Source organism: Cetorhinus maximus, chromosome 7 (assembly GCF_964194155.1).
Source record: "Cetorhinus maximus chromosome 7, sCetMax3.hap1.1, whole genome shotgun sequence".
NCBI lineage: Eukaryota > Metazoa > Chordata > Chondrichthyes > Lamniformes > Cetorhinidae > Cetorhinus > Cetorhinus maximus.
In genome coordinates, this window is record NC_135885.1 from 17,670,642 (window position 1) to 17,697,187 (window position 26,546).

Sequence of the window (26,546 nt, forward strand, 5' to 3'; positions counted from 1 at the left end):
GCCCTGCCATTCAATAAGATCATGGATGATCTGCCCCAGGCCTCATCTCCTCTTTTGTGTCAGCTCCTCATAGCCCTCAACTCCCCGATATTTCAAAAACCTATCTACCTGCTCTTTAAATACTTTCGGTGATCTATCCTCCACAACTCTCTGGGATAGAGAATTCCAGACACTCACTACCCTCTGAGAGAAGAAATTTCTTTGTATCTCAGTTTTAAATGAGTATCCCAGCATCTCACTGTGTCTTGAAGGAGTCCAATCTCAAGAAACTCATTCCAGCTTTAAATTCCTTCTGTGTGTATGTGGGAAAAGTGCTACCTAATCCACATCCTAATTTTGCCTTTATGACACTGAATCTTGGCCACCTTGTTGCCCTGAACTGTAAAATTACAGTTCAAATACAACTTCAGTTGTGTGGCGAATCTGTACCTATTTTAATAAGTAGGCATTTCCTGTTTTCTTTTCTTCTTTCATGGTAAGGCCAGCATTTGCTGCCCAGCTCTAATTGCCCTTGAACTGAGTGGCTTGCTCGGCCATTTCAGAGGGCAGTTAAGAGTCAACGACATGGCTGTGGGTCTGGAGTCACTTGTAGGCCAGACCAGGTGAGCTTGGCAGATTGTAAGACCTGCTAAGTTTTGTCCAGCATTTTCTGTTTTTGTTTCAGATTTCCAGCATCTGCAGTATTTTGCTTTTATCCTTCCCTAGTGAACCAGATGAATTTTTACAACAATTGATAGTTTCATGGCCACCATTACTGAGACTAGCTTTATATTGCAGATTTTATTAATTGGATTGAAGTTCCATCAGCTACCATGATGGGATTTGAACCGGTGTCCCCAGGGTATCAACCTGGGCCTCTGGGTTACTAGTTCAGTGACAGTGCCATAGTGGTAATATCTTCTCCTGTTTATTCTGCTTCCTGAAACATGTCTATTTTTCACCTTTTACCCTGTAGTGCTTTGTTCATCTCCTTGCCCCATTTCTCCTCCAGCTTTAATCTCTTCATTTCTGCTTGGGTAAGAGTTCCACAGACACTGCCTGCTCATGAGTATCCTGCCCAAGTAGCCATTCATCAAGTGTGAGTGTCGTCAGCAAGTGGAAACAGACTCTTCGGCCATGAGAATATCACAACCAAGCCAAATCCAGTTCACATCTGATATCCAGCTGATATCTTGCCTTCTCCCCCTTTCCCCCGTTAGTTGAGAGGCAGGGGAAAGGGGCAGGTTGAGGCCAATTGCAGCACCCTCTATTGCTACACTGGGGAAATGTCCCAGCATGCACCAAATGTGCCAAATACAGAAGCAAAATACTACGAATACTGGAAATTTGAAGTAAAAGCAGAAATACTCAGCAAAATCGGGCAGCACCATAGAGAGAGAAAAACAGACTTAACGTTTTCTCTTATGTTCTTTTATGTTGACGCCCAGCCCCGCATCTTTTGATTAGGTCCTTTTACATCTTTTAGACTCAACGTTGAGTTCAACGATTTTACACCATCATCTCTGCCCTCGTTTTGTTCCCCTTTTCTTTCTCCGAGCCCTGCACGTTTTTCCTCTCCAGATAATGATCCGTTTCTCTTTTGAAAGCCGCAATTGAGTCTACCCCCACCGCCCTGTCAGGCAGCGCATTCCAGATCCTAACCACTCGCTGCGTGCAAGAGATTTTCCTCATGAACCCTTTTGCCATCTAATCTCTCCTGCCCTCCGCCCAATGACAGACCTTCTCTCTTGTTCTTTTTCCCATCCACCCGCCTTTTTTTTTTACTTGCTTAAAACCTATTGCATTTCAAATTTTTCCCATCCCGCCCATGACGATACCTGCTGGTGTCGAGGCTGGAAAATCCTGCCTGTTTCCCTCTCTACAGATGCTGGAAGACCTGCTGAGTATTTCCAGCATTTTCTGTCTTTTTTTAAAATCTGCCAAACAGGCAGATGATGTTTTTAAAAAGCTGCGTAAATGGCGCATTTACAATAAAATTTCTATTCCACAAATATTGCCAGATTTGCAGGAATTTAAAAAAGACAACGTGCATGGAAGTTGTGACTGTAATCAGCTGTAATTGTTTGGTGTTCAAGGTTTCTAGAATACTGTGATGTATAGGGAAGCGTATTCTCTCTCCTCTTGAATGAAATTGACAAATGGTGCGCCGCTGACTGCTGCAAAGTGTTTCGGTTAAGTTGATAAGCCGGCTGGAAAAAAAGCCAAGTTAACTTTTTACACGATGTGATTTTTAGGTTCAGCTAATTTATCTTCCCATAAATGCACTGCCGTCCTGATTGAAGCTTGTTCTGGTGCAAGCAGGTTATGGAATTCAAGCTGGAAGCAAAAAGGAACAGCCCCATAATTTCTGTCTGATCTTAGAAAGTCCATTTCAGCTCCAAGATATTCCTGCTTTCCCAGTGTGATCCTTACTTGGGGATGGTGGGGGAAGGAGAGAGAGAGAGAGAGAGAGAGAGAGAGAGTGGGGTGGGGGGGTGAAGCGGATGGTGGGGACGGACAGACAGAGAACTGGGTTTAATTGGACAACTCCCAAGACCCAACACAGGCTTTATGATTGCTGTCTGAATTTGAACAATTATGTGCTTTAACCTTTGCTTTTTGCCTCTCTGTTACAGAGACATTTCTTCAGGAACCTTGGCTCTATCCTAGCGTATGCGTTTATAGGAACTGCAGTATCTTGCTTTGTCATAGGGTGAGTATCTCCACAACGTGTGTACCTGAAGGTGCTGGTACCATGTTTGTTTTATTGGTCAATGTTTATGCTTATTCAGGTCAAGTTTGTTAATGCTTCAGGCCCTTAGTGTCGCATTAAGGCCAGCTATAAAATGATTGGATGCAATAGGAGTAATAATAATAATCTCTCTATGACTTAAGAAAAGCATTGATCTGAAACATCTCTGAAACATCAATAGCTCTGCTATTGTCAGTTGACAAATTGGGGGAAGCACATGAGGGAGAAAGGAATTGAAGAGTATGCTGATAGGATTAATGAAGAGGATGGGAGGAGGCTCATTTGGAGTGATTGGGCTGATGGTCTATTTCTGTGATGGGGGAGCAGGACTAATGGGATTGTTATTTGAAACAGCCAGTACAGACTCAATGGGCTGAATGGCCTCCTTTTGTGCTGAATTATTCCATGATATTATAAAATTCTATGTAATCCAATGAATAATGGACATTTACTTACAATACTGTAGCTGTGTAAGATTTTTCCCGCACTATTCTTACATACACACTGGGCGGAACTTAATCCAGGTGACACGGGCCTCTCCTGTCAGCTGGAGAGCCGGCAAGGGGTGGGGATGGCGGTGGGGGGGGGGGTCCGGAAATCCTGCCCCCATACGCCACCAGTGGTAACTGCCGGCAATGCACTCACCAGAGGCCCAGGATCAGTGAGGGACCCTGAAGTAGGCATTACTTCCCCATCTTGCACCCTCTAGCCCAATTAAATGCCCCCCATGCCTCTAAACTCACCTCGGGGAGGGCATTAAATTCCGCCCACAGTACTAGAAGTTCAGATAATGCTGTAAGAAAGACAGCAAAAGATTGGTTATGTTAACTGCAAATGGAAGTACTGCAATCAATGTTAGTAGCCCCATTTTAATAGTTCCACAGCTTAACTGAGTCTCATGAAAAATGATTACGTCATCGCAAATCAGACACGAGTTCATGGACATTCAGCTGCATCTTGAATGCCAGTGGAATATGGGGATAGCAGGATTTAGTTCAGATGGCATAAGGCTTTATAAGTCCTAGGACAGTACTGGCCTTTGTATTTAGGATTCCACAGGGCAGCTTGCGATTTGCAATTCAATAACATTTTAGTACCGCATTGAAATCTCGTCAGTACAGGGCATGGTTTTTGGAAGTGGTTCAGAGGAATTGATTTCCTTGTGTTCACTCTAAATCATTGTGAATATCATGTTTTTTCTTCTCCTGTCGTTCTCAGATGGATTTTTTTTTTAAATTGAAGAGACCTTAATCTATGTCAGCTCAATTGGTACACTCTCGCCCCAAGTCATAAGGTTCTGGGTTCAATTCTTACTCCAGGGCTTGAGCACAAAATCAAGGCTGCCACACACCAGTGCAGTACTGAGGGAGCGCTGCGTTGTCTGAGATGCCGTCTTTTGGATGAGCTGTTAGACTGAGGCCCCGTCTGCCTGCTCGGGTGGATGTGAAAGACCCCATGGCACTATTTCGAATGAGGGAGTTATGCCCAGTGCCTTGACCAATACTTCAATCAACATCACAAAAAAGCAGGCTATCTGGTCATTGTCACATTGCTGTTTGTGGGAGTTGCTGTGTGTAAATTGGCTGCCGCGTTTCCCAATTACAACAGTGACTACACTTCAAAAGCACTTTATTGGCTGCAAAGTGCTTTGAGACATCCGGTGGTCATGAAAAGTACCATATAAATGCAAGTCTTTCTGCCAAAATTTAGGACTTATCTGGAGTTGCACGTTAGCTGGTGGTGCTCCATGAGAGACGTCCTGTCTGTTGTGAGGTAGATTTTCTACTATCTCCCACTTAGCAGAAGATTGCCAGAAACTCCAGATGGCTGCTGTACACACTGGTTCCTTTTGAGTTATAGGAAGAGATTAGGGGAACCTTTGTGGAAATTCTTCCTCTCTTTTTTCTCAACTGAAAAAAAAAATCGTTAAAAAGCTTCTTGTGCTTGTTTCAGAAACTTTATGTATGGAATTGTGAAGCTGATGTATGCAGTAGGCCAACTTGAAGATGGATTTTACTACACAGACTGCCTGTTTTTTGGTGCCATCATTTCTGCTACTGATCCAGGTTTGTAATGACATGGCAGCGGGATAAGCGGGTGTTGGGTTTATGTTTTCCATGACTCCACTTAGAATTTGTCTCATGGACTTGCGACTGGAGAAATTTGGATTTTAGGAGGTCAAGGACCTGGGGCTAAGGGGTTCATGAAAGTACAGATACATAAGTGTTGTGTTTGCCCGCTAATCCGAGGGAGATATGAGGAGGGCAAAAGACCTAGCCGAGTGCGGAAGTTTTTTTATTCATGTATGTGATGTGGGTATCGCTGGCAAGGCCAGCATTTATTGCCCATCGGTAATTGCCCTTGAGAAGGTGGTGGTGAGCCACTTTCTTGAACTGCTGCAGTTCTTGTGGCGTAGTTACAACCACAGTGATTATTTTTCACTACTTCCCTGTAGTGGCTTGATACATTTCAGAGGGCAGTTAAGAGTCAACTACATTGCTGTGGGTCTAGAGCCTCATGTAGACCAGCCCGGGTAAGAATGGCAGATTTGCTTCCCTTAAGGACATTAGTCAACCAAATGGTAGGCGCTGTCAAATTTGCTGGGATCCAAGAATACTTTAGGCTCCAGAACCTTTGAGTTCCCAGAAGTCCTGAATTTATGCTGTTTTATGTGAAATACACCATTAAAGTGAGTAATGAAGTAAGTGTTTTTGGGTGCCAACTGTTCAGAAGTGAACAACGTCACTTTCAGATATAAATGCAAGTATGTATAAATGAAGGTACTACTTTCTGTTCCACGAAGGTGGGTTTGAGTGTAAGCAGATGGATTATTTTGTGTAGGTACATGGCAAATCAAAGAGAGAAAATGCAGCCCTCGAGTCTTTTCTTCAGCTGGGTTGATTTGATGGAGGAGGGAAAGAGGAAGGGATGGCAGCGAGTAGCCCGAGATAGGCAACTTGTGGGTCTGAGGAGTAACCAGCTGTCCATGTGGAGATGTCAGGATGTGAGAGAAAATGCAGCCCTGTGATTTAGCCAAGATCAGCTGCTCTGGTGTCTCATTTGTTGCAGAATTTTCACTCTTATTTCCATGAGTTTTTTTTGGATTATTTCCTTTTCACTTCCCTTGGAATATAATATCCAAGTGAACATTCAATTTACTTTAATAGCCTGACAGCATCAGGAAAACTGATTTTCCCGTCTCACTTTTTCATGTTACTTAAATTTTAGAAATATTAAACCTTGGATCTTTAACCCTTTCGACATAGACCGAGATCATCAAACACGCCTTGGAGCAGTAATACTCGGGCAAAGTGCTGCAGAAGCAGGAAATCTGAAGCAGCATCTTCCAGACTTGCTGAGTGTTTCTAGAATGTTCTGTTTTTGTTTCACACCTTGGAACAGGGTAGCTCATTGCTGGCCTGCTATCAGCACAGAGAGCACAGACTGTTGAGCTACAAAGATAATTGATTTTGGAACTGGCCTGACCATCATTAAGAATCAAGAATATTTATGCTTGACTTCACACCACTACATTAAAGGAGCAGGTTAGAGTCCATCGTAAGATAGATTGTTCATAGTGCAGAAAGGAATAAGATTGATGGGCCGCTTGTGTACTGTTCCATCTCTCGTGTGCCACGTTTCCCACTGGGTGCCCCCATACATCTCTGTCGCCTATAAACAGATAGTTACTCACTCAAAGCATTGAGAAATGAAGTCGAGTTCAATAAGTTAAAACTCGATTGCAAATCTATAACATGAGAGGAAACTTGGTCATCTATCTGTGAGAAGGATCGTTTTGGCCGCTAAATGCATAGAATTGTAGCAGCGATCTAGCTAAGGGCAGGTTGTCTGCTCATTTCTCCACGTCTCGCGATCTTGCACTTTCCTCTTCAGTTGCTCATAGGGATCCTCCTGTTTTCAGTATCAAGTTGTCTAACATCATCATGCCCTTTCTCATTCTTGGTCTACATCCCTCTAACCTTCCTTCAGCAAGTTCTCATGACTTAGAATGTGGCCCATCCAACTTTATTGCTTTTTCTTGATGGCACTCACTGTCGATCTTTCCTCCTCCACCATCCCGTGGACTTCTTCGTTGCTCTTGTGGCCTTTCCAACTGACCCCTCCATCCTTCTCCAGCACCACGCCTCTCAGTTTTCTAGCCTTTGGATGTCCGTTTTTCTCAAGGTCCACCTTTCAGCCTCGTACAAGAAAACAGTCCACAGAAATAGACGTCACAAATTGGTTAAATGTTCTGTGAAGCTCACTGGAAGGAATGACGGACAAACTTAAATGTAGCCACTGTTGTAATGTAGGAAAACTACATTAAAGGCCGCGATATAAATGCAAGTGGCTGGTTAGGCTATGAAGGAGAGGTACAGTATGTGGTGCAAAAAAGAAGCCGTTCTAATCGGATACTTTACTTCGTCTAAGACAAACAGTATAAAATTTGAGCTAGTGATTGGAATGCACAACTGCATCCTGACCCCCTAATGAGGCTACAAAATGCTCTGTCAGGTGATACCTTGAATGTTCCACTCTGGCTGCCAGGAGAGAAGGGAAACATAAAATCCCTGTGAGTCATACAGAAAAGGGCAACACGACTGATCACAAGTTGCCTGCGGACTGGGTTATGTGGAAATGTTGGAAAAACTGAATCATCACAGACGTGCTGGTTGCTGGGAGTTGGCCACACAGTCAAGCTGGGGTGTATAAAGTTACGTGATAAGAGTTCAGAAGTGCAAGGGAGGGGGGAAAAATGTGTTCACAGTTGTATTTTAAAGTGTTTTTTAAAAAATAGAGTTCTAAAATAGAAGCTGTTCGTTGAAGGATTTTGGGAATTTTAATGGTGTCAAATCTTCACCTTTGAACTTTCTCGTGTTCTTTTATAATAAGGCGGGCTTGTGAATGGGAAATTTTACAGTGTCTGAAGAAGAAAATGCAGGAGTTCTTATTGTTTCTTGAAAAATAGAAGAAACCTGTTCTAAACTCGCTGTGAGCTTTACTTATCAATGACCATTATTCTAGTCGATCTCTTCTGTACCCTCTTCAAAGCCTTAAGGTCCTTCCTAAAGTGTGATGCCCAGAATTGGACATAGGACTCCATCTGGGGCCATTTGGTGTTTTATGTGGGACTAGCATGACTTTCTGGCTTTTGTAGTTTCTGGTTCATTAAACTCAGTTTTGCATACACTTTATGAACTGCTTTGTTAACCTGTCCTACCGCCTCCAAAGATTTGGGCACAAACTTCCCTAAGTCTCTCTCTTCTCAGACCTCATTCAAAATAGGATCATTTAGCACGTCTTGTCTTTCCCCTTTGTCTGCTTGAATTCAAAATGCCATGCGCCTGTCCATTCTACCAGCCTCTCTATTGTCATCTCCAAGTCCATCAAACTGTTTACGGCGCCTACAGGTTTTGTGTTATCACAATTTCTAGATTTGCATATAGCGATTGGGACATACTGTGACTTTGAGTTATGGGCAGCAAAAGTTGAGATGAGTTGAAGTTAATGGAGTGTGCAAGTTGGGGGACTGGTCAGGAGAGCACCAGAGTAGTCGAGTTTGGAGGTAACAAAAGCATGGAACAGGGAAATTATCTCCAAGAATTAGTCTCTGAAACCATTATTGCTCTTTTTCTTTCTCTAGCTTTCAAAATCTTGAGTATTTTTCATGAGTTGAAATGCAAATTTTCCCAGACTCATTGTTTTCTCTTTTTACAGTGACTGTTCTTGCCATATTCAATGAGCTTCAAGTAGACGTTGACCTTTACGCACTACTGTTTGGAGAGAGTGTGTTGAATGATGCTGTGGCCATTGTACTGTCATCGTAAGTGGAAATTTTGTTTCGAATTTTGAAAAAAACAATTGTTTCATATATTTTCTGTGATGATTCACATGAGGGGGGAATGGCCATTGCGTGAGTTGCCGGCGTATGTCAGTACCCACGGTAATGGTGAATTGTGGGTAGAATGTCGGTATCCATGGTAATGGTGAACTGTGCGCGGAGTGTCGGTACCCATGGTGATGGTGAATTGTGGGCGGAGTGTCGGTACCCATGGTGGTGGTGAATTGTGGGCAGGGTGTCGGTACCAGAGTGGTAAAATAACTATGCCTTCAGGACAGGGGAGGGTGGAAATAATAAGATAATAATAATATGTTCTTACTTCACTTCAGTTTCCTCATAGTAAGAAGTGTGTTTAATAAAGTCTATATATTTTTTGTTTTCACAAAGGTCAATCGTTGCTTACCAGCCAGCAGGTGAGAATAGCCACACCTTCGATGCAGCTGCTTTCTTCAAGTGCGTGGGTGTCTTTCTTGGAATATTCAGTGGCTCGTTTGCCATGGGAGCAGTGACTGGAGTGCTGACTGCTCTGATATCCTTTTACTATTGACAGGAAGAAATCCATGTGGTACTGTACATTTTGGCAGTGGAGTAATGAAAGAACTTGCATTTCTATAACACCAGTCATGTCCTCAGAATGCCCAAAGCTTCTTACAGGCAATCAAATCCGCTGTAAAGTTGAGCAAAAATTCGGCCAATTTGCACATCGGAAGGTTTCCCCCCACCCCCTAACAGCAGCATGGGGTAGTTAACCTGATGATCATTTTTTGGTGATGGTTGGGAGATGAATGTTGACCATGATATCATGACGACTCCCCTGCTCTTCTTTACATAGTTCCCCTGGGATCTTTTACAGCCGCAAGCAAGAGCAGGTAGTTGAAAGATAGCAACTCCTGCAGTTCAGCAGCCCCTCAGTTATGTACTGAAGCCTTGATAAATGGGGTGTCTGGAGTGGGGCATGAACCATGAAACTTGCCCTTCTTTGAGACGGGAGTGCTGCCAACTAAGCTGAGCCTGGCATCTGTAACTTGTTTCGCTGGAAGAATCTTCTCCATTAAACGCTGTGGCATTGACATGAAGCTAAAGACGGAGAACCTGCTGAGGTATTAGTGCTGAACTTGCTGAAGTATTAGTGCTGGTAAACATTACAATATAAATGGGCACAAACTGGGAATCTGTTGGACTGTCAGGACTGGCCTGGCTGGTGTTTCACTGCACAAAAGCACACAGCAGTCTAGAGATACGAGTCCCAGCTGACACGATATTACAGATTTATTTCTACTATTGATGAAGACCATCTCCACTGAGACGTGTTTACAGAAACTGATTTTCTGGACAATTACTGGCCATCATTTGTGTAGTTTTATTATTATACCACTGGGAGTGAAGATCACAAGAGAGAGAGACATTAATTGGGTCACCATCTTCTAGTGGTTGAGATGATTAATTTGTTTCCCCCCCCCTCCCAGTTCTTAGCACAAATTATATTACCCAGTTGCACGGTTATTATGCGGCTGGTCATGAGTTCAAATCCCACCAAGGCACAATATGAAATTTAATTCAATAAGTCTGGTCATTATTGGGTAAGTCAAAATCCAACTGGTTCACTAATGCTACCTGTCATCTTTGCCCAGCCTGTACCACCCTACGTGGTTAACTACATAGTAAATCACTGGCGCAAGCCACATAGCAAAGTCTTCAAGAAAAAAGACCAACCACAGCCATTTTTGCAGGACAGTGAATGTTAGATAACAAATATAGTTCTGCCAGCAGTGGCTATGTTACAAGAGCAAATATTATTAAAATCACTGTTTTGGCTGGAGAATAATGAGCCTGAGGAAGATCAACTTCAGCAATGGTTCAATACCGGTGACTCCCTAATAGGGACTTGATGTGAAAGGGCACTCATGGGCTCAGCTGTGATACCTCTTTCATCTTCTGTGGTTAAATAAGTGGTCAGTGCTCACCCTGTCAGCCTACAGTGGAAGAATAGCTACTGATAAGCTATTGGGTGTGTTTGGAACGATCGCCCCGCATGACTCAGTGTCCTTAGGAGCAGGGAAAAGGAAGATGAGAAGGATTGGGGGAATCAAATTGACCCTGTATGCAGTTGTGCCCTGTCTCTTCACGGTTTTAAATTCACACTACTATAAATAGATAAAATGCACAGTGGACGGGTGGAATTAAATTCTATCTTATACACATAATAAATGACTTGCCTTGGGCACATCTGTTGTACCTGAAGGTGTCACATGTTAAAACTGTAGGCCATGCTTGTATCTGATTGGGATATTTATTACAGTACGGAAGGAGGCTATTCAGCCCATCGAGTCCAGGCCACCACCCTTGTAGGCAGCAAGTTCCAGGCCATTATCACTCGTTATGTAAAAGAAACTGTATTTCTTGCCCCAAACCATAAATCTGTATTCCACCCCTTCCACCCAATCCTTGGATCTGATGTATTCATTAAACAGCAATGGAATCAACTGTTACCTCCTAATATGAGAAAAGAGAAAGCAAGCTCGTTATTTTCTCTTTATTCTTTCATGAGATGTGGGCATCACTGTTGTCCATCTGGAAGTGCTTTTTTATGGCTTGCCACACCATTTCAGAGGGCAGTTGAAAGGAGTTCAGCCACATTGCTGTGGGTCTGGAGTCACATGTAGGCCAGACCAGGTAAGGACGGCAGATTTCCTCCCCTCAAGGACGTTAGTGAACCAGATGGGTTTTTGCAACAGTCAACAATGGTTTCAGTAGCTTTTCAATTCCAGATTATTAATTGAATTTAAATTCCGCCAGTTCCCATGGTGGGATTTGAACCCTTGTCCCCAGAACATTAGCCTGGGCCTCTGGATTACCAGTCAAGTAACAGTAACGCAGTGCAGCCAAGCTCTGCTTATTTTGTGGTGATTTCTGCTCATCCTGAGAAGTTGGAGTCTTCCTCCAAGGGAACTCACTCTAGATAAAGAGAAAACTACCCTGAGCAATATCAATTAGCCTCTAGTTGACCTCCGTACATTACATGCCTTTTTTGGAACTATTCCCTGCCTTGGGATTGTTTATGTAACAATTGCAAAAGGACAAGCCATATAAAACACAATACAGCCAATCAAAATGACGCTGGATCCCAAACGAGCAATGTCACTAAAATCAAAGCAAAATTCTGCGAATGCTGGAAATCTGAAACAAAAACAGAAAATGCTAGAAAAACTCAGCAGGTCTAATAGCATCTGTGGAGAGAAAAACAGTTAACATTTCGAGTCCTTATGACTCGTCTTCAGAGCTAAAGAGAAGTAAAAATGTAATTAAATTTATACTGTTTAAGGGGGGTGGAGCAGGTGAAGCTGGATAGAAGGCCAGTGATAGGTGGAGGCAAAGGAGAGACTGACAAAGATGTCATGGACAAAAGGACAAAGGGGTGTTAATGATAGTGGTACTGGCTAAAGGAGGTGCTGATAGTGACATTAAGGTAAGAAAGCAGAATGTGATAATAGCAGAACAAGGGTAAGCACTCTGGAAAGAACAACATGAACAAGTGACAGATGGCCCTTGTGGAGGGGGTGGGGTGGGGGGAGGGGATGGTGGTGGGAAAAATATTTAAAATAGGATAAAAGGTGAGGATAAAACAATGAATAAAAATGAAAATAAATAAAAGTAAAAATAAGTGGATAAAAATAAAAATCAAGAAACGAAAATTAATATTGAAAAAAGGGGTGAAGATAGAGGAGAGAATTCCTGATCTGAAGTTGTTGAACTCAATGTTAAGTCCGGAAGGCTGTAAAGTGCCTAGTCGGAAGATGAGGTGCTATTCCTCCAGTTTGCGTTGGGCTTCACTGGAACATTGCAGCAGGCCAAGGATGGACATGTGGGCATGAGAGCAGGGTGGGGTGTTGAAATGGCAAGCGACAGGGAGGTCTGGGTCATGTTTACGGGACAGACCGAAGGTGTTCTGCAAAGCGGCCACCCAGTCTGCATTTGGTCTCTCCAATCACTAAGATCAGCTAGTTGCCAGTCGACAACGAGACCTGTACTTTCTCCAGTAAGGCAGTTTCATTGAATGGGATTCTGTTAGGTTTGTTCTCTGATCTTCAGCTATTGCCTTAACCACTGCTTTCCCACGTCACCAAGTTCACCAAGCTGCACTGCTTCCCTCTCCTGGAGACAGCACTGTTTTTCCTGATGTCGTGGAGCACCTTCCTCCTGGCGGAAGCATGTGGCTTCACTGGTGAGTTGGAATATTAACAGGGTCGGAACAGGATTAAGGCGCTTTCTTTGGAAGGAAGTTACAGGCTTGACCCATACTGTGGTGGTCAAGATTTTGATTCGGCATACAATGGGGTGAATTCTGCGGAGGGGCACATTGCTTGCTCCCTCCAATAGAAAAGTCGGTTTTGAGCCACCTGACTTTAAGAAGGGCTTCCCCGTGGCAATAATGCGCTGGGGGCGGCCTTAACAAACTGAGAGTGGGACTTCTGACCCTCGAAAGCTGTCGACCAATCTTATTGGCTGGCAGCTGAGTAGTCCCAGCAGCGCCAGAACTCAGTAGTGGCCACTGCAGGGACTACAAGCAGTCCCAAGGAGAAGGAACATGAATTCTGGACTGAGAGGTGAGCCCGGGGTTTTTGGTCAGGGAAAGATCAGGCACCCTAGGAAGGGGATTGGCGGGGGCGGTCAGCTTCTGGAAGTCCGCAGGGGAGGCACAAAAGGGAGGTGTACCATCTTGGGCAGGGGCAGGCGATGCTTCCGATGGGCACAGGGTACCCCCCCCAAAGGAGGTACCTCTCCCTACCTTCATCCATGTTTTAGCCTGAGTTGGTGAAGCGGTGGGCTGGCCTCCTTCATTTCACCTTTTCCAGATGCAAGTATTATTGGGGTGGAAACAGGCCCTTAACTGGCCATTAATTGGCAAATTAAAGGCCTCAGTAGGCCAAGGGAGGGTGGGCTGGCTGATACCATACTCATCCACCGTATTATGGGGAACAGCTCGGGGGTGGGTGGGAAGGCATTGGACTAGCCACCCATTCTATTTCAGATTCCCCCCACCGCAGAACCACCTGCAAATATCCTGGCAGGGGGCAGTAAAATTGTCGTCAATAAATGTGTGTGTCAGTTGGTCTGTCAAAGGTAAACTGGAATCCCAGTTAATTGTTGACTCCATGATTGGGTGGGTGGGGGAGGGAGGGGATGGATTTCCCATTCGGTAAATGTTACTTTGTATTTGATATTGAAATGGACAGACCAAGAGGCTCTTACGTTCAGTTCCAAATGTCCATCAGGATCCGGGCAAAGAGTGCGCACGTCTTAAACTCCCACATATCTTTGCAACACAGCCCGTATTGTCTGCTTGACCACACGTGTCCAGTTATAAGGTGTCTTTAAGTAATGCATGCATTTGTGGGCCTGAGGCTGAACACTAATGTGAGTATAACATGTCGTGGCTGAAAAAAGCATCGACTTACATGCTGAGTATATGGAAAATCATGACGTTTGGGGCTAGGAAATGGTGTCGTCTTATACGCCGGGTTGAGTCATATGCTGCAATTTTATGGTAATTTCTCAGGTGGGGAATCCAGGACAAGGGAGCGTAACCTTAAAATTAAAGCGAGGCTGTTCAGGGGTGATGTCAGGAAGCATTTCTTTGCACAAAGGGTATTGGAAATCGGCAATTCTCCTCCTCCGAAAGTTGTTGAGGCTGGGTGACCAAACGAAAATTTCAAAACAGTGATTGATAGATTTTTGTTAGGTGAGGATATTGAGGGTGACGGAACCAAAGCAGGTAAGTGGACTTAAGGTACGAATCAGCACTTAGCCATGAGTGACAGGACAGGCCCTGAATGGCTGAATTGGGGCTGAATGGCCTACTCCTGTTCCTGTAACATGGCACTAACTTGTCCCTCTGTCTCCTTCGGATGGCTGATATGGAAGGTGTAGAAAATGTTATGCTGCTGCAACAGGGGTTGCTATTCAGTAAGTTCAGGTTAAACCCTATCACTGGGGCTAAACAGAGGAAGATGCACTCTGCCCTGTCTCATGCGGTACCTAACCTGAGAACGCAGGCACGAAAGACCAGTTCTGAGGAGCCTGGGTGAACACACACTTCAAAACAAAGATAGTAACAGAAGCCAGAACCTTGATGAACACTTCACCACAATCAAGTTGGTGGTGATTGCACGATAGACTGTACCAACTTTAATCTTTTTTTAAAAAATAATAAGTGGTGGAGGAAATGGGAAGTGTCTTATGTGTTTGCAGCCCTACACTTTGCTGCAAGCGAATGAGTTTCCTAGATCAACCGGCCTCTGATGCTTTGTGTCTAGTTGGAATTCACATGCAGTCTGACAGAAAAACAGCACTGCTTCTGGTCCTCTGTAAGCTGGCAGCGGCGAAGTGACCCATGGCGGAGGTACATCCGATCAAGATGTTGCCGCAGTGCAGCAATGGGGGAAATTGTAGGCTTCTCTTCCTTGCAAGAGAGAAAACAAAGGTTTTCTTTATTGGGCCATGATTGCAAGGGCGAGGCGACTTGATGGATGGTGTGAAATGCTTTAATGGGGCGTTTGCTTCGCTCTCTGCAATCCTGAGTGATTCTGTTTAACAACCAGCAAAGAGTTTGGATAACCAATAAAGTGAGAAGCTGGTGATTTATTACTTGTGTCAATTACTGTGTCTGACTCCAGATGCTGCTAATCTGTAACCTGCTTACTGTTTCACTTTTATGGATAGAACAAATCTTCCATTTATATTATCTGCAGTAGAATGGGACGGGTTAATGATTTTTTTTTAAGCTGACTTTGGGCTTGAGATTTATGCTCCTCCCAATTCTACCTCACCATTTCTTTGATGTTATGCCGGGAACCCTCTGCCACTCATTAGTATAGTGCAGCCTCCGTTGAGTGATTCTCTAGCTCCAATGTTTCCTGGATTCAAGCTTGCTTCTCATTGACTGCAGAGTTATGCTGAGAATTTTTTTTATTTTATGGGATGTGGGCTTCGCTGGCTAGGCCAGCATTTATTGCCCATCCCTAATTGCCCTTGAGAAGGTGGCAGTGAGCTGCCTTCTTGAACCGCTGCAGTCCCTGTGGTGTTGTTCACCCACCGTGCTGTTAGGGAGGGAGCTCCAGGATTTTGACTCAGTGACAGTGAAGGAACTGCGATATATTTCCAAGTCAGGATGGTGAGTGGCTTGGAGGGGAACTTGCAGGTGGTGGTGATCCCATGTATCTGCTGCCCTTGTCCTTTTAGGTGTTGGGGGTGGTAGGTTTGGATGGTGCTGTCGAAGGAGCCTTGGTTGGTGAGTTGCTGCAGTGCATCTTACAAATGGTACACACTGCTGCCAGTAGTGGATGGAGTGAATGTTTAAGGTGGTGAATGAGATGCCATTCAAGTGGGCTACCTTGTCCTGGATAGTGCTGAGCTCCTTGAGATTTGTTGGAGCTGTACTCATCCAGGCAAGTGAAGAGTGACTTGTGTCTTGTAGATAGTGGACAGATTTTGGGGAGTTGAGGTGAATTACTCACTGCAGAATTCCCAGCCTCCAACTTGCTCTTGTAGCCACAGTATTTATATGGCTGGTCCAATTCAGCTTCTGGCCAATGTTAACTTCAGGATGTTGATAATGAGGGATTCAGTGATGGTAATACCACTGAATGTTGGACATCAAGACGTGATGGCTGGACTCTCTTTTTGCAGATGCTCATTGCCCAGCATATGCATAGCACAAATGTCACTTGCCACTTGTCTGAAATGAAAAGCAGTTTGACTAGCCTTCCTATTCTAACTAGCCTTGCTTTTTTATGTACAGGTGTGGTTGCAGTCCTCTTCTGTGGAATCACACAGGCGCATTATACCTACAACAACCTGTCGCCAGAGTCAAGAGACAGAACAAAGCAGGTATGGAAGCCCGCTGGTGTCAGTCTTCAATCTGATTGTGTGTGTGTGTAACATCAGTTTTCAGTTAGAAAAATTCATGTTTTGATCCCCCAGTCATTTCTGGATTGGAAGGTCACAGCAGGATGGTAGTGCAACCTTTGCCCTTGATGCTCCTAAACTAGGAAGACGCAGTCAGGCAGAATTCCAACCCATATTTGCTATCAGCTAACGTCAATTTGCATTTATATGGCGCCTTCCACCTAGAAAAACATCCAGGAGCGTTAACACGTTTTGACACGGAGCCTCAAAAGGAGATGTTAGAATGGGTGGCCGAAAGCTTGGTCAAAGAGGTCGGTTTTTAAAGAGCCTCTTGAAGGAAGGGCGACGTTTAGTGAGAGAACGCCAGAGTTTGGGGGCCTAGGCAACTGAAGGCGTGACCACTAATAGCCGGAGCAATTTAAAATTGGGGATACACAAGAGGCCAGAATTGGCAGAGTGCCGCCATCTCCATGGCAAGTGTGTGTAGGTGGAAACTGAGAAACGATTGGCTGGAATGTCTGTGCAGTTGGACAGCTTGTCAACTGTGGACAAAAACAGAATTACCTGGAAAAACTCAGCAGGTCTGGCAGCATCGGTGGAGAAGAAAAGAGTTGACGTTTCGAGTCCAACATGACCCTTCAACAGAACTGAAGTATAGTTAGGAGAGGGGTGAAATATAAGCTGGTTTAAGGTGGGGGGGTGGGGGGAGAGAAGTTGAGGGTGAGGTGGTTGTAGGGACAAGCAAGCAGTGATAGGAGCAGATAATCAAAAGATGTCACAGACAAAAGGATCAAAGAGGTGTTGAAGGTGATGATATTATCTAAGAAAAGTGCTAATTAAGAATGGATGGATGTCAACTGTGGACTCTTGTGCGTGACAAATGGAATCCATGGAACTGCAACCCAATGAGAAAATTGAGAGAGAGGAATGGAGGACAGAAAGCTGGAGAGAAATGGGTTTGGGGCAGGGATGAATTTACAGATAGATGATCTTCGGTGTTGATTTTTTGCTGCTGATCATGTTTTTCTCCTCAACTTCCACCTCCTCCAACTACAAATGTCCAGTCCAGTCTGCTAACTATATACCCTGGGGCAGGATTTTGCCCTTGGCTGGGGTGCTCAGTGGGGGACGATCGGCTCCGCACCGCAAATTCACGTGGGTGAGCCAATTAAGGCCCACTCTGCATAGATCGTGAGCTGCGGCGCTCAGCGCTGCCTGTTTGAGCAGGGGGGGGGAGGAGGGAGAGCGCACAGTTCATGAGAAAGAGCGCTTCAATCTCCCCGAGGCAGCTCCATGTCTCGGGGAGGTTGAAGCGCTGTGTAAAAAAAAAAATGAAGAGAACAAAAAATTTTAATAAAACATGGCTCTGTCACATGAGCTGGGACATGTTTTTAATTCAAAAATAAAGTTTTTATTTAATGTTTATTTGCTTTAGGAATCCTCATCCCGCTTGTGGATAAGGTTTCCTAAAAAATGTAAAAAAGGCCGCCTGGCTTTTTCACCTGCCTGCCGACCGTTAAGTTGGATGGGCAGCAAAATTTGAATTTAATTAGATTGTTAATGGCATTTAATAGGCATTTGAATTATCAGCGGGTGCACAGCCAGCTGTGGCACACGCCCTCCCAACGAAATATCACGAGACTGTGTGCGATGACATCGGGACACACGCCCGACATCGTCGCGCGTCATTTTATGCTTGGGCGCGCCCGCACGCCTAGCGTAATATTCTGCCCCTGAGTTTACTGCAAGCACGTTGCTCGAGTATCACACTATCTTTGGCAGTTAATAAAAGTGATTCTTCTCCAACCTGAGCTTCAAAATAACTACACAATACAACAACAACTTGTATTTAGATCATGCCTTTTAATGTAATAAAATATACCAAAGTGCTTCATGGGGACAATGGATAAAACAAAGTACAACACCAAGCCACATGAGGAGATATTGGGTCAGATGACCAAAAGCTTGGTCAAAGCGGGAGGTTTTGATCAGTGCCTTCAAGAAGGAAAGCGAGGTGGAGAGATGGAGAGGTGTGGGAAGTGTATTCCAGAGCTTGGGGCCCAGGCAATCGAAGGCACGGCTGCCAATGGTGGAGGAATTATAACTGAGAATGCATAAGAGACCAGAATCAGAGGAATGCAGATATCTCGGAAGGTTTTGAGGTTGGAGGAGATTTCAGAGATAAGAGAGGGGCATGGCCACGGAGGGATTTGAAAACGAAGATGAGAATTCTAAAATCTAGAGGTTATTTGACCGGGAGACAACTGAACCTGAATAACTGAAAGCCTCGCAAAGGCTTCGCAGAATGGTGAGGAGTACCAGTGTGTTTCAGAAGATAACCTACATGCAGCTGGTAGAAGACATTTTAGGCTCTGCTTCCTAAGGGATGTCTCCTCCTCACAATTTCTATTTAAAATGCGGCTGTGGAAATCCTAAAACTACACCCCAGAGTGAGCCTGAACTTGCAGGAAAAGAGGAGGCGGGGAAGAGAGAGAGATTTTGCAGTCTTCATCACCTGTTTTTTAAAAAAAAAATCTGTCTTCCTATTATCTTTTATGTTTATATTAGTTTTTGGGATGTGAGCGTTGCAGGAGAGGCTAGCGTTTATTGCTCATCCCGAGCTGCCATTAAGAAGGTGGTGGCGAGCTGCCTTCTTGGACCGCTGCAATCCATGTGGTGTAGGTAGACCCACTGTGCTTCTGTAGTGGTTTGGTACCACTGAGCGGCTTGCTAGGCCATATCAGAGAGCAGTTAAAGAGTCAAGCACATGGCTGTGGGATCGGAGTCACATGTAGACCAGACCGGGTACGGATGGCAGATTTCCTCCCTGAAGTGCATTAGTGAACCGGATGGATTTTTACGATGACCCGGTAGTTTCGTGACCGTTATCACTGAGACTAGCATTTTATTCCAGATTTATTAACAAATTGATTTGAAATTCCCCCGATTGCCATGATGGGATGTGAACTCATGTCTCTGGAGCATTAGTCCAGGCATCTGGATTGCTAATCCAGTAACACCACCACTATGCCACTGTCCCCAAAGTGCATGTACAGAAGCAGCGTCATTGAAATGATATTAAAAGAAAAGACATTAAAATTTTGAATTAAGATACAATTAAAAGCACGTCATGTTTTCAACGTCCTTTCTACCTCTCCGGATGTGCATAATTGTCCACTCAGTGAGGACAAACTGCAACAGCTGTTCCCACATTTCTGCCAGTGGTACACTGTAGTCAGTCTGGGGAGACTACATTTCCTCCAGGCTAGGCAATGCCCATTTGTTTCCTTTCCTCCGACGGCTTTTATACTGGGTTGTGAGATGAATATCTGAGGCCATTTTTGCAGCTTTTTCTAAGTTCGCAAAGCAACATGTGTTACCGTGCACTGTACATTAACATGCCTTATCTTCTTTTGCAGTTGTTCGAAGTTCTGAATTTCCTGGCCGAAAACTTCATATTTTCCTACATGGGTTTGGCACTATTCACGTTTCAGAATCACATCTTCAACCCCATCTTCATTCTGGGGGCCTTTGTATCCTTTACAAAATTGGCAGGAATTTGGAGTCAAGGAGGATCATCTTAGTCCAATTAAGATTTGCTCTCTATTAATTAAGCAGGAATGCTGAATTTCACTTTTTTTTTTAATCCATTCATGGGATGTGGGCTTCGCTGGCTGGGCCAGCACTTGTTGCCCATCCCTAGTTGCCCTTGAGAAGGTGGTGGTGAGCTGCCTTCTTGAACTGCTGCAGTCCATGTAGTGTAGGTACACCCACAGTGCTGTTAGGGAGGGAGTTCCAGGACTTTGACCCAACGACAGTGAAGGAACGGTGATATATTTCCAAGTCAGGATGGTGAGTGACTTGGAGGGGAACTTGCAGGTAGTCGTGTTCCCAACTATCTGCTGCCCTTGTCCTTCTAGATTGTGGTGGTCGTGGGTTTGGAAGGTGCTGCCTAAGGAGGCTTGGTGAATTCCTGCAGTGCATCTTGTAGATGGTACACACTGCTGCTACTGTGCGTTGGTGTTGGAGGGAGTGAGTGTTTGTGGACATGGTGCCAATCAAGCGAGTTGCTTTGCCCTGGATGCTGTCGAGCTTCTTGAGTGTCGTGGGAGCTGCACTCATCCAGGCAAGTAGGGAGTATTCCATCACACTCCTCGCTTGTGGCTTGTAGATGGTTGACAGGCTTTGGGGAGTCAGCAGATGAGTTACTCGTCGCAGGATTCCTAGCCTCTGGCACGCTCTTGTAACCATAGTATTTAAATAGCTAGTCCAGTTCAGTTTCTGGTCAATGGTAACCCCTAGGATGTTGATAGTGGGGGATTCAGTGATGGTAGTGCCATTAAACGTCAAGTGGTAATGGTTAGATTCTCTCTTGTTGGAGATGGTCATTGCCTGACACTTGTGTGGCATGAATGTTACTTGCTACCTGTCAGCCCAAGCCTGGATATTGTCCAGGTCTTGCTGCATTTGGACATGGACTGCTTTAGTATCTGAGGAGTCGCGAATGGTGCTGAACATTGTGCAATCATCAGCGAACATCCCCACTTCTGACCTTAAGATGGAAAGAAGGTCATTGATGAAGCAGCGAAAGATGGCTGGGCCGAGGCCACTACCCTCAGGAGCTCCTGCAGTGATGTCCTGGAGCTGAGGTGACTGACTTCCAACAACCACAACCATCTTCCTTTGTGCTAGGTATGACTCCAACCAGTGGAGAGTTTTCTCCCTGACTCCCATTGACTCCAGTTTTGCTAGGGCTCCTTGATGTCACACTCTATCAAATGCAGCCTTGATGTCAAGGGCAGTCACTCTCACCTCACCTCGGGAGTTTAGCTCTTTTATCCATGTTTGAACCAAGGCTGTAATAAGGTCAGGAGCTAAGTGGCCCTGGTGAAATTCAAACTGGGCGTCAGTGAGCAGATTATTACTGAGCATGTGCCCTGGACAGCACTGTTGATGACCCCTTCTATCACTTTACTGATGATCGAGAGTAGACTGGTGGGGCGGTAATTGGCCGGGTTGGATTTGTCCTGCTTTTTGCGTGCAGGACATAGCTGGGCAATTTCCCACATAGCCAGGTAGATGCCAGTGTTGTAGCTGTACTGGAACAGCTTGGCTAGGGGCGCGGCAAGCTCTGGAGCACAAGTCATCGGTACTATTGCCAAAATATCGTCAGGGCCCATAGCCTTTGCACTATCCAGTGGATTCAGCTGTTTGTTGATATCACGTGGAGTGAATCAAATTGTGATGCTGGGGACCTCTGGAGGAGGCCTAGATGGATCGTCCATTCGGCACTTCTGGCTGAAAATTGTAACAAATGCTTCAACCTTATCTTTTGCACTGATGTGCTGGGCTTCCCCACCATTGAGGATGGGGATATTTGTGGAGCCTCCTCCTCCAATGAGTTGCTTAATTGCCCACCACCATTCACGGCTGGATGCAGCAGGACTGCAGAGCTTAGATCTGATCCATTGGTTGTGGGATCATTTAGCTCTGTCCATCACTTGCTGCTTATGCTGTTTGGCATGTGAGTAGTCCTGTATTATAACTTCACCAGGTTGACTTTTTTTTGGAAAAATATACTTTATTCATAAAATATCTGAAGGAACATTACAAAACATTTCCAAATCGCCCTCACAAAGTGCAATCATATTCAAGTTTTCCACATAGATCATTAGGTGCTTCAATACAATCAATGAACATTACAGATGTTTCAGCATGGTCATAACAGACAGTCAGACAGTGCAATGTTATTCAAGTTATCAGCATAGATCATGTTGCACTCTGAGGTGCTTCAGTACAATTGTGATACAGGTAGTGTTCACCGCATACATCCAACGTGAGTCTTACAGCCCGAGGGGTCTATACAATTCCCTATCTATCGGTGCACCATGGCTGAAAGGTCTTAGACAGCAACCTTTCCCCGTTGCACCTTTGCAGAGGCTGCCCCAAACTTTAGTGCACCCCTCAGCACATAGTCCTGGACCTTGGAATATATACGGGGGAGAAAGGGATAGAAGGACATCTTTTGATTTTGGCCTCCTCCTGTGCTGTAACCATTCATTCAGCGAGTCATGTCCATGCCAGCTCTCTGCAGGAGCAACTCTGCTAGTCCCACTCCCTGGCCCTTTCCCCATAGGCCTGCAATATTTTTCTCTTCAGGTGCTCATCCAATTCCCTTTTGAAAGCCACGATTGAATTTGCCATCACCACAGTCTCTCAGATCCGAAACACTCACTGTGCAAAAAAAGGTTTTTTGCTGAAAAAAAGACTTTTCTTGTCAAAGCTTTTTGTCTTGCACTCATCAGGACAATTCGCAAGAAATCAACATATTCACACTGTATGAGAAGGGAGTGCTGATTGGTTGGTAGAGGTATTGCCATGGAGAATGCACCAGTTGATTGTGACTGACAGACCAATTGGCGCATTCTCCATGGCAACGCCTCTACTAATCAGAGTTCACTCGCTAACCAATCAGCAATCTCTTCACATACAGTATAAATATGTTGTTTCCCCTGACATTGTTAGTTCCTTGCAAACTGTCCTGATGAGTGCAAGATGAAAAGCTTTGACAAAATAGTCTCTCTTTTTCAGCAATACTCAAGTTCTTTACCACCAAATGATGAAAAAGGTTTTTTCCGCATGTCGCCATTGGTTCTTTTGCCAATCACCTTAAATTAGTGTCATGTGATTCACAACACTTCCACCAATGGGAACATTTTCTCCCTAGCTACTCTGTTTAGACCCCTCGTGATTCTGAACATCTCAATCAAATTTTCTCTCAACCTTGTCTGCTGATTGGTTGAGATGCAGGCCGTTGGGGCGGGCATAGAGACCTGTTGGGCTGAATGACCTGTTCCAAAAAAATAAATCCTAGATGATTTAGGTGCCTCACTGCAATGTGATTTCCACCATTGTTTTGTGCAAGCTCCTTAACAGCCTCGCTGATCAGATAGCTATCTTGCTGGGGAGAGCTGCCAACATTTACCCATTGTCCTTTTTCCTGAACTTGGCCAGAAAGCACAAGATTGGCTGGAACTTCCAACACATGATGATGATTGCAGGTACAGAGTCCCAAGTCGGCTAGACTGGGTAAGATATTGATGAGAATGGCATTTTGATTAATGGAATTGAATTTCAGTTCCTCCACAAATCTGTGGTGGGATTTGATCTCGCGTCTCTGGAGCATTAGTCCGGGCTATGGATTACTAGCCCAGTAACGTTACCACCGTGCCACCGCCCCCATATATATATGGTCAGCTCTCCGGAGTGGGAGTGGGGCTTGAACTCACAACCCTCTGAGTCGGAGGTCGGAGTGGTACCCACTGAGCCACAGCTGACAGTGGAGCAGTTTCTCAATTTACCCTCCGTTCGCCAAAGTTAATGATGAGCCTGACCGTGACTCACCAATCGAACGCTGAATACCTTGTTCTTCCCGCAGGTTTGAGAGGAGCTATGGCCTTTGCCCTTGCCATCCGAGACACCGCTAACTACGCCAGGCAAATGATGTTCACCACCACCCTGCTAATTGTCTTCTTCACCGTCTGGGTTTTCGGTGGGGGCACCACGCCGACGTTGTCATGGTTACGGATCAGGTCGGCACCTACCTCCATTCTAAATGGCCACCGTGGGTGGTTTGTGCCTGTTTTGTTTTTATTTCGGTGCGCTGCGCTGCGCTTTGCGTTACGAACAGTCCCCTCAGCCAGGAGGTCACCTTGCGAGATCTGTCAGTGCCACTGAAGTGGGGTTTTTTTTTCAGTTTTTTTTCTCTACATGAAGCAAACACCACATCGTCACTCCCCCCGAGGGTCCTGCTAAGACTCGGGAGCTTAAGAATCTTAAAGCCCAGAAATAAGCCATTTGGCCCATTGTGCCTGTGCCGGCTCTCTGAGAGAGCTATCCAATTAGCCCCATTCCCCTGCCCTTGCCCTGCAGAGATTTCCTTTTTTTTTTAAGTAGCGATCCAATTCCACTTTGAAAGTGACCATGGAATCTGCATCCGGCGCCCCTTTTCAGGGGGGCGCATTCCAGATCATGACACGAGCTTGCGTTTCCTTTCACAACAAAAGAAAAAGCTCGTCCCGCGATGAATCCTAAGTGCAAAAGATTCCTGCTGCTGTGTTGTGGGCGTCACGGTTTACTCTCGCCGGAGAAATCGTTGGATGCTGTTCCTTGACTGAACAGCAGAGGGTGGTAGGAGCTCAAACTATTCTCGTCAGAAACGACAATTCCGTCCGTCCAGTTGGGCTGTTCCATTTCAGTGAAGATGTTTTCACACACAATCAGCATGGGCTGCCGTATCACTTTAACGTTGAGATGACAGCCCCTGTTTTATAGGTTGCAGATTACAAATTCAGCTTTCGTCGAGCTCTTGATCCCAGTCTGGGTGCAAGTGGCAATTTTTTCATGTTTTTTTTGTTGAATTGCCTTCAGAAATATTTAGTAAAGTAAACTGGTTTATTGAAATGTAACCTCCGTTGCTCTGATTTTGACCTCTTCATTTTCCTTCTTTGGCCCTCCGACCTACAAACTACATCCAATTTGGTTGTCTTCTTACTACTTCATTAATTGACTTGCCATTTCCCACCCCCAACCCACCCCCCCTTACAACTTCACTCTGGCCCTGTCAGCTTTCAGAGGTATTATTATTTGCACCAGTGGCCTTTCGCCCTGCATTTGACTCTTCAACAAGACAGAGTTTGGTAACTGACCCTTGAGTAAAGAAGTAAAACTGGGTCAATTTTCAGCTGCTAATTGCATACCAAACTTGCCTTGCAATCGGCACAGACTTTCCAGCACATGTACACTGGGTGTAACTTTACCCCGAAGGTCAGGAATATGATGATGGGCTGTCCGCAAAGCTGAATTATTTCATTCACGGAATAGTCATTCCACTGCCAAAGATGAGATCAACAACCTCATCATTCAGCTTTGCAGACAGCCCATCATCATATTCCTGATCTTCAGGGCCAAGTTACACCCAGTGTACATGTGAAGCCCTTTAGAAGAATAAAAAAGCAGCGTATTGCTTAAATGGAGAACGACTGCAGAAATCTGAGGTGCAGAGGGATCTAGGTGTTCTAGCGCATGAGTCGGAAAAAGTTAGTATGCAGGTACAGCAGGTAATGAAGAAGGCTAATGGAATGCTGTCCTTTATTACGAGAGGAGTTGAACATATAAGTCAGTTATACAGGGCATTGGTGAGACCACATCTCGAATACTGTATGCAATTTTGGTCTCCTTATTTAAAGAAGGATGTATAAATGCATTGGAGGCGGTTCAGAGGAGGTTTACTAGATTGATACCTGGAACGAGTGGGTTGTCTTATGAGGAAAGGTTGGACAGACTGGGCCTGTTTCCGCTGGAGTTTAGAAGAGTGAGGGGTGATTTGATTGAAGTATACAAGGTCCTGAACGGTCTTGACAAGGTGGACGTGGAAAGGATGTTTCCTCTTGTGGGTGAGTCCAGAACCAGGGGGCACTGTTTTAAAATGAGGGATCGCCCTTTCAGAACGGGGATGATGATAAATTTTTTCTGAGTGTTGTGCGGCTTTGGAACTCTCAGCCTCAGGAGGCGGTGGAGGGCGGGGTCATTGAATATTTTTAAGGCTGAGGTAGGTAGATTCTTGTTAGGCAAGGGAATCAAAGGTTATCGGGGGTAGATAGGAATGTGGAATTCAAAACGTCAGCAGATCAGCCATGATATTGAATGGCGGAGCAGGCTTGAGGGGCTGAATGACCTACTCCTGTTCCCATTCCTTATGTAAGTGGTTCTGCAAACAGTCCACTTTCCTGTGTTCTGAATTCACCCCGTTTGAACCAAGGGTCCAATTCCACAACAACAATTTGCAACTATATAGTGCCTTTAGCATCCAGAGGCGCTTGGCAGGAGGGTTAACAAACAAGATTTGACACCAAGCCGCCTGGGATATTAGGACAGGTAACTAAAAGCTTGGTTCTCTGAAATACCTTCACGGAAGAGAGCGAGGTGGAGGAGAGGGAGGCGCAGAGCTTTATGGCGGAAGCTCCAGAGCTCAGGGCCTCGGCACCAGGAGGCGCGGAAGCAGTTGGG

The 26,546-nt window shown here is 45.0% G+C and overlaps 2 protein-coding genes across 3 annotated transcripts in view; one reads left to right on the top strand and one right to left on the bottom strand.

The window, feature by feature from the left end:
* LOC144682622 (PI-PLC X domain-containing protein 1-like) overlaps positions 1-26,546 on the bottom strand; it is a 705,325-nt gene that overhangs the window by 332,766 nt on the left and 346,013 nt on the right. The window lies entirely within an intron of this gene.
* slc9a7 (solute carrier family 9 member 7) overlaps positions 1-26,546 on the top strand; it is a 152,237-nt gene that overhangs the window by 76,646 nt on the left and 49,045 nt on the right. For both annotated transcript variants that reach the window (XM_078545120.1, XM_078545121.1), the window contains exons 4-12: positions 2,616-2,692; positions 4,685-4,797; positions 8,450-8,555; positions 8,961-9,107; positions 12,695-12,795; positions 16,372-16,460; positions 19,898-20,011; positions 23,428-23,539; positions 23,917-24,070. In XM_078545120.1, coding sequence (XP_078401246.1) covers positions 2,616-2,692; positions 4,685-4,797; positions 8,450-8,555; positions 8,961-9,107; positions 12,695-12,795; positions 16,372-16,460; positions 19,898-20,011; positions 23,428-23,539; positions 23,917-24,070 — 1,013 coding nt within the window. The remainder of the gene's footprint in view (positions 1-2,615; positions 2,693-4,684; positions 4,798-8,449; positions 8,556-8,960; positions 9,108-12,694; positions 12,796-16,371; positions 16,461-19,897; positions 20,012-23,427; positions 23,540-23,916; positions 24,071-26,546) is intronic.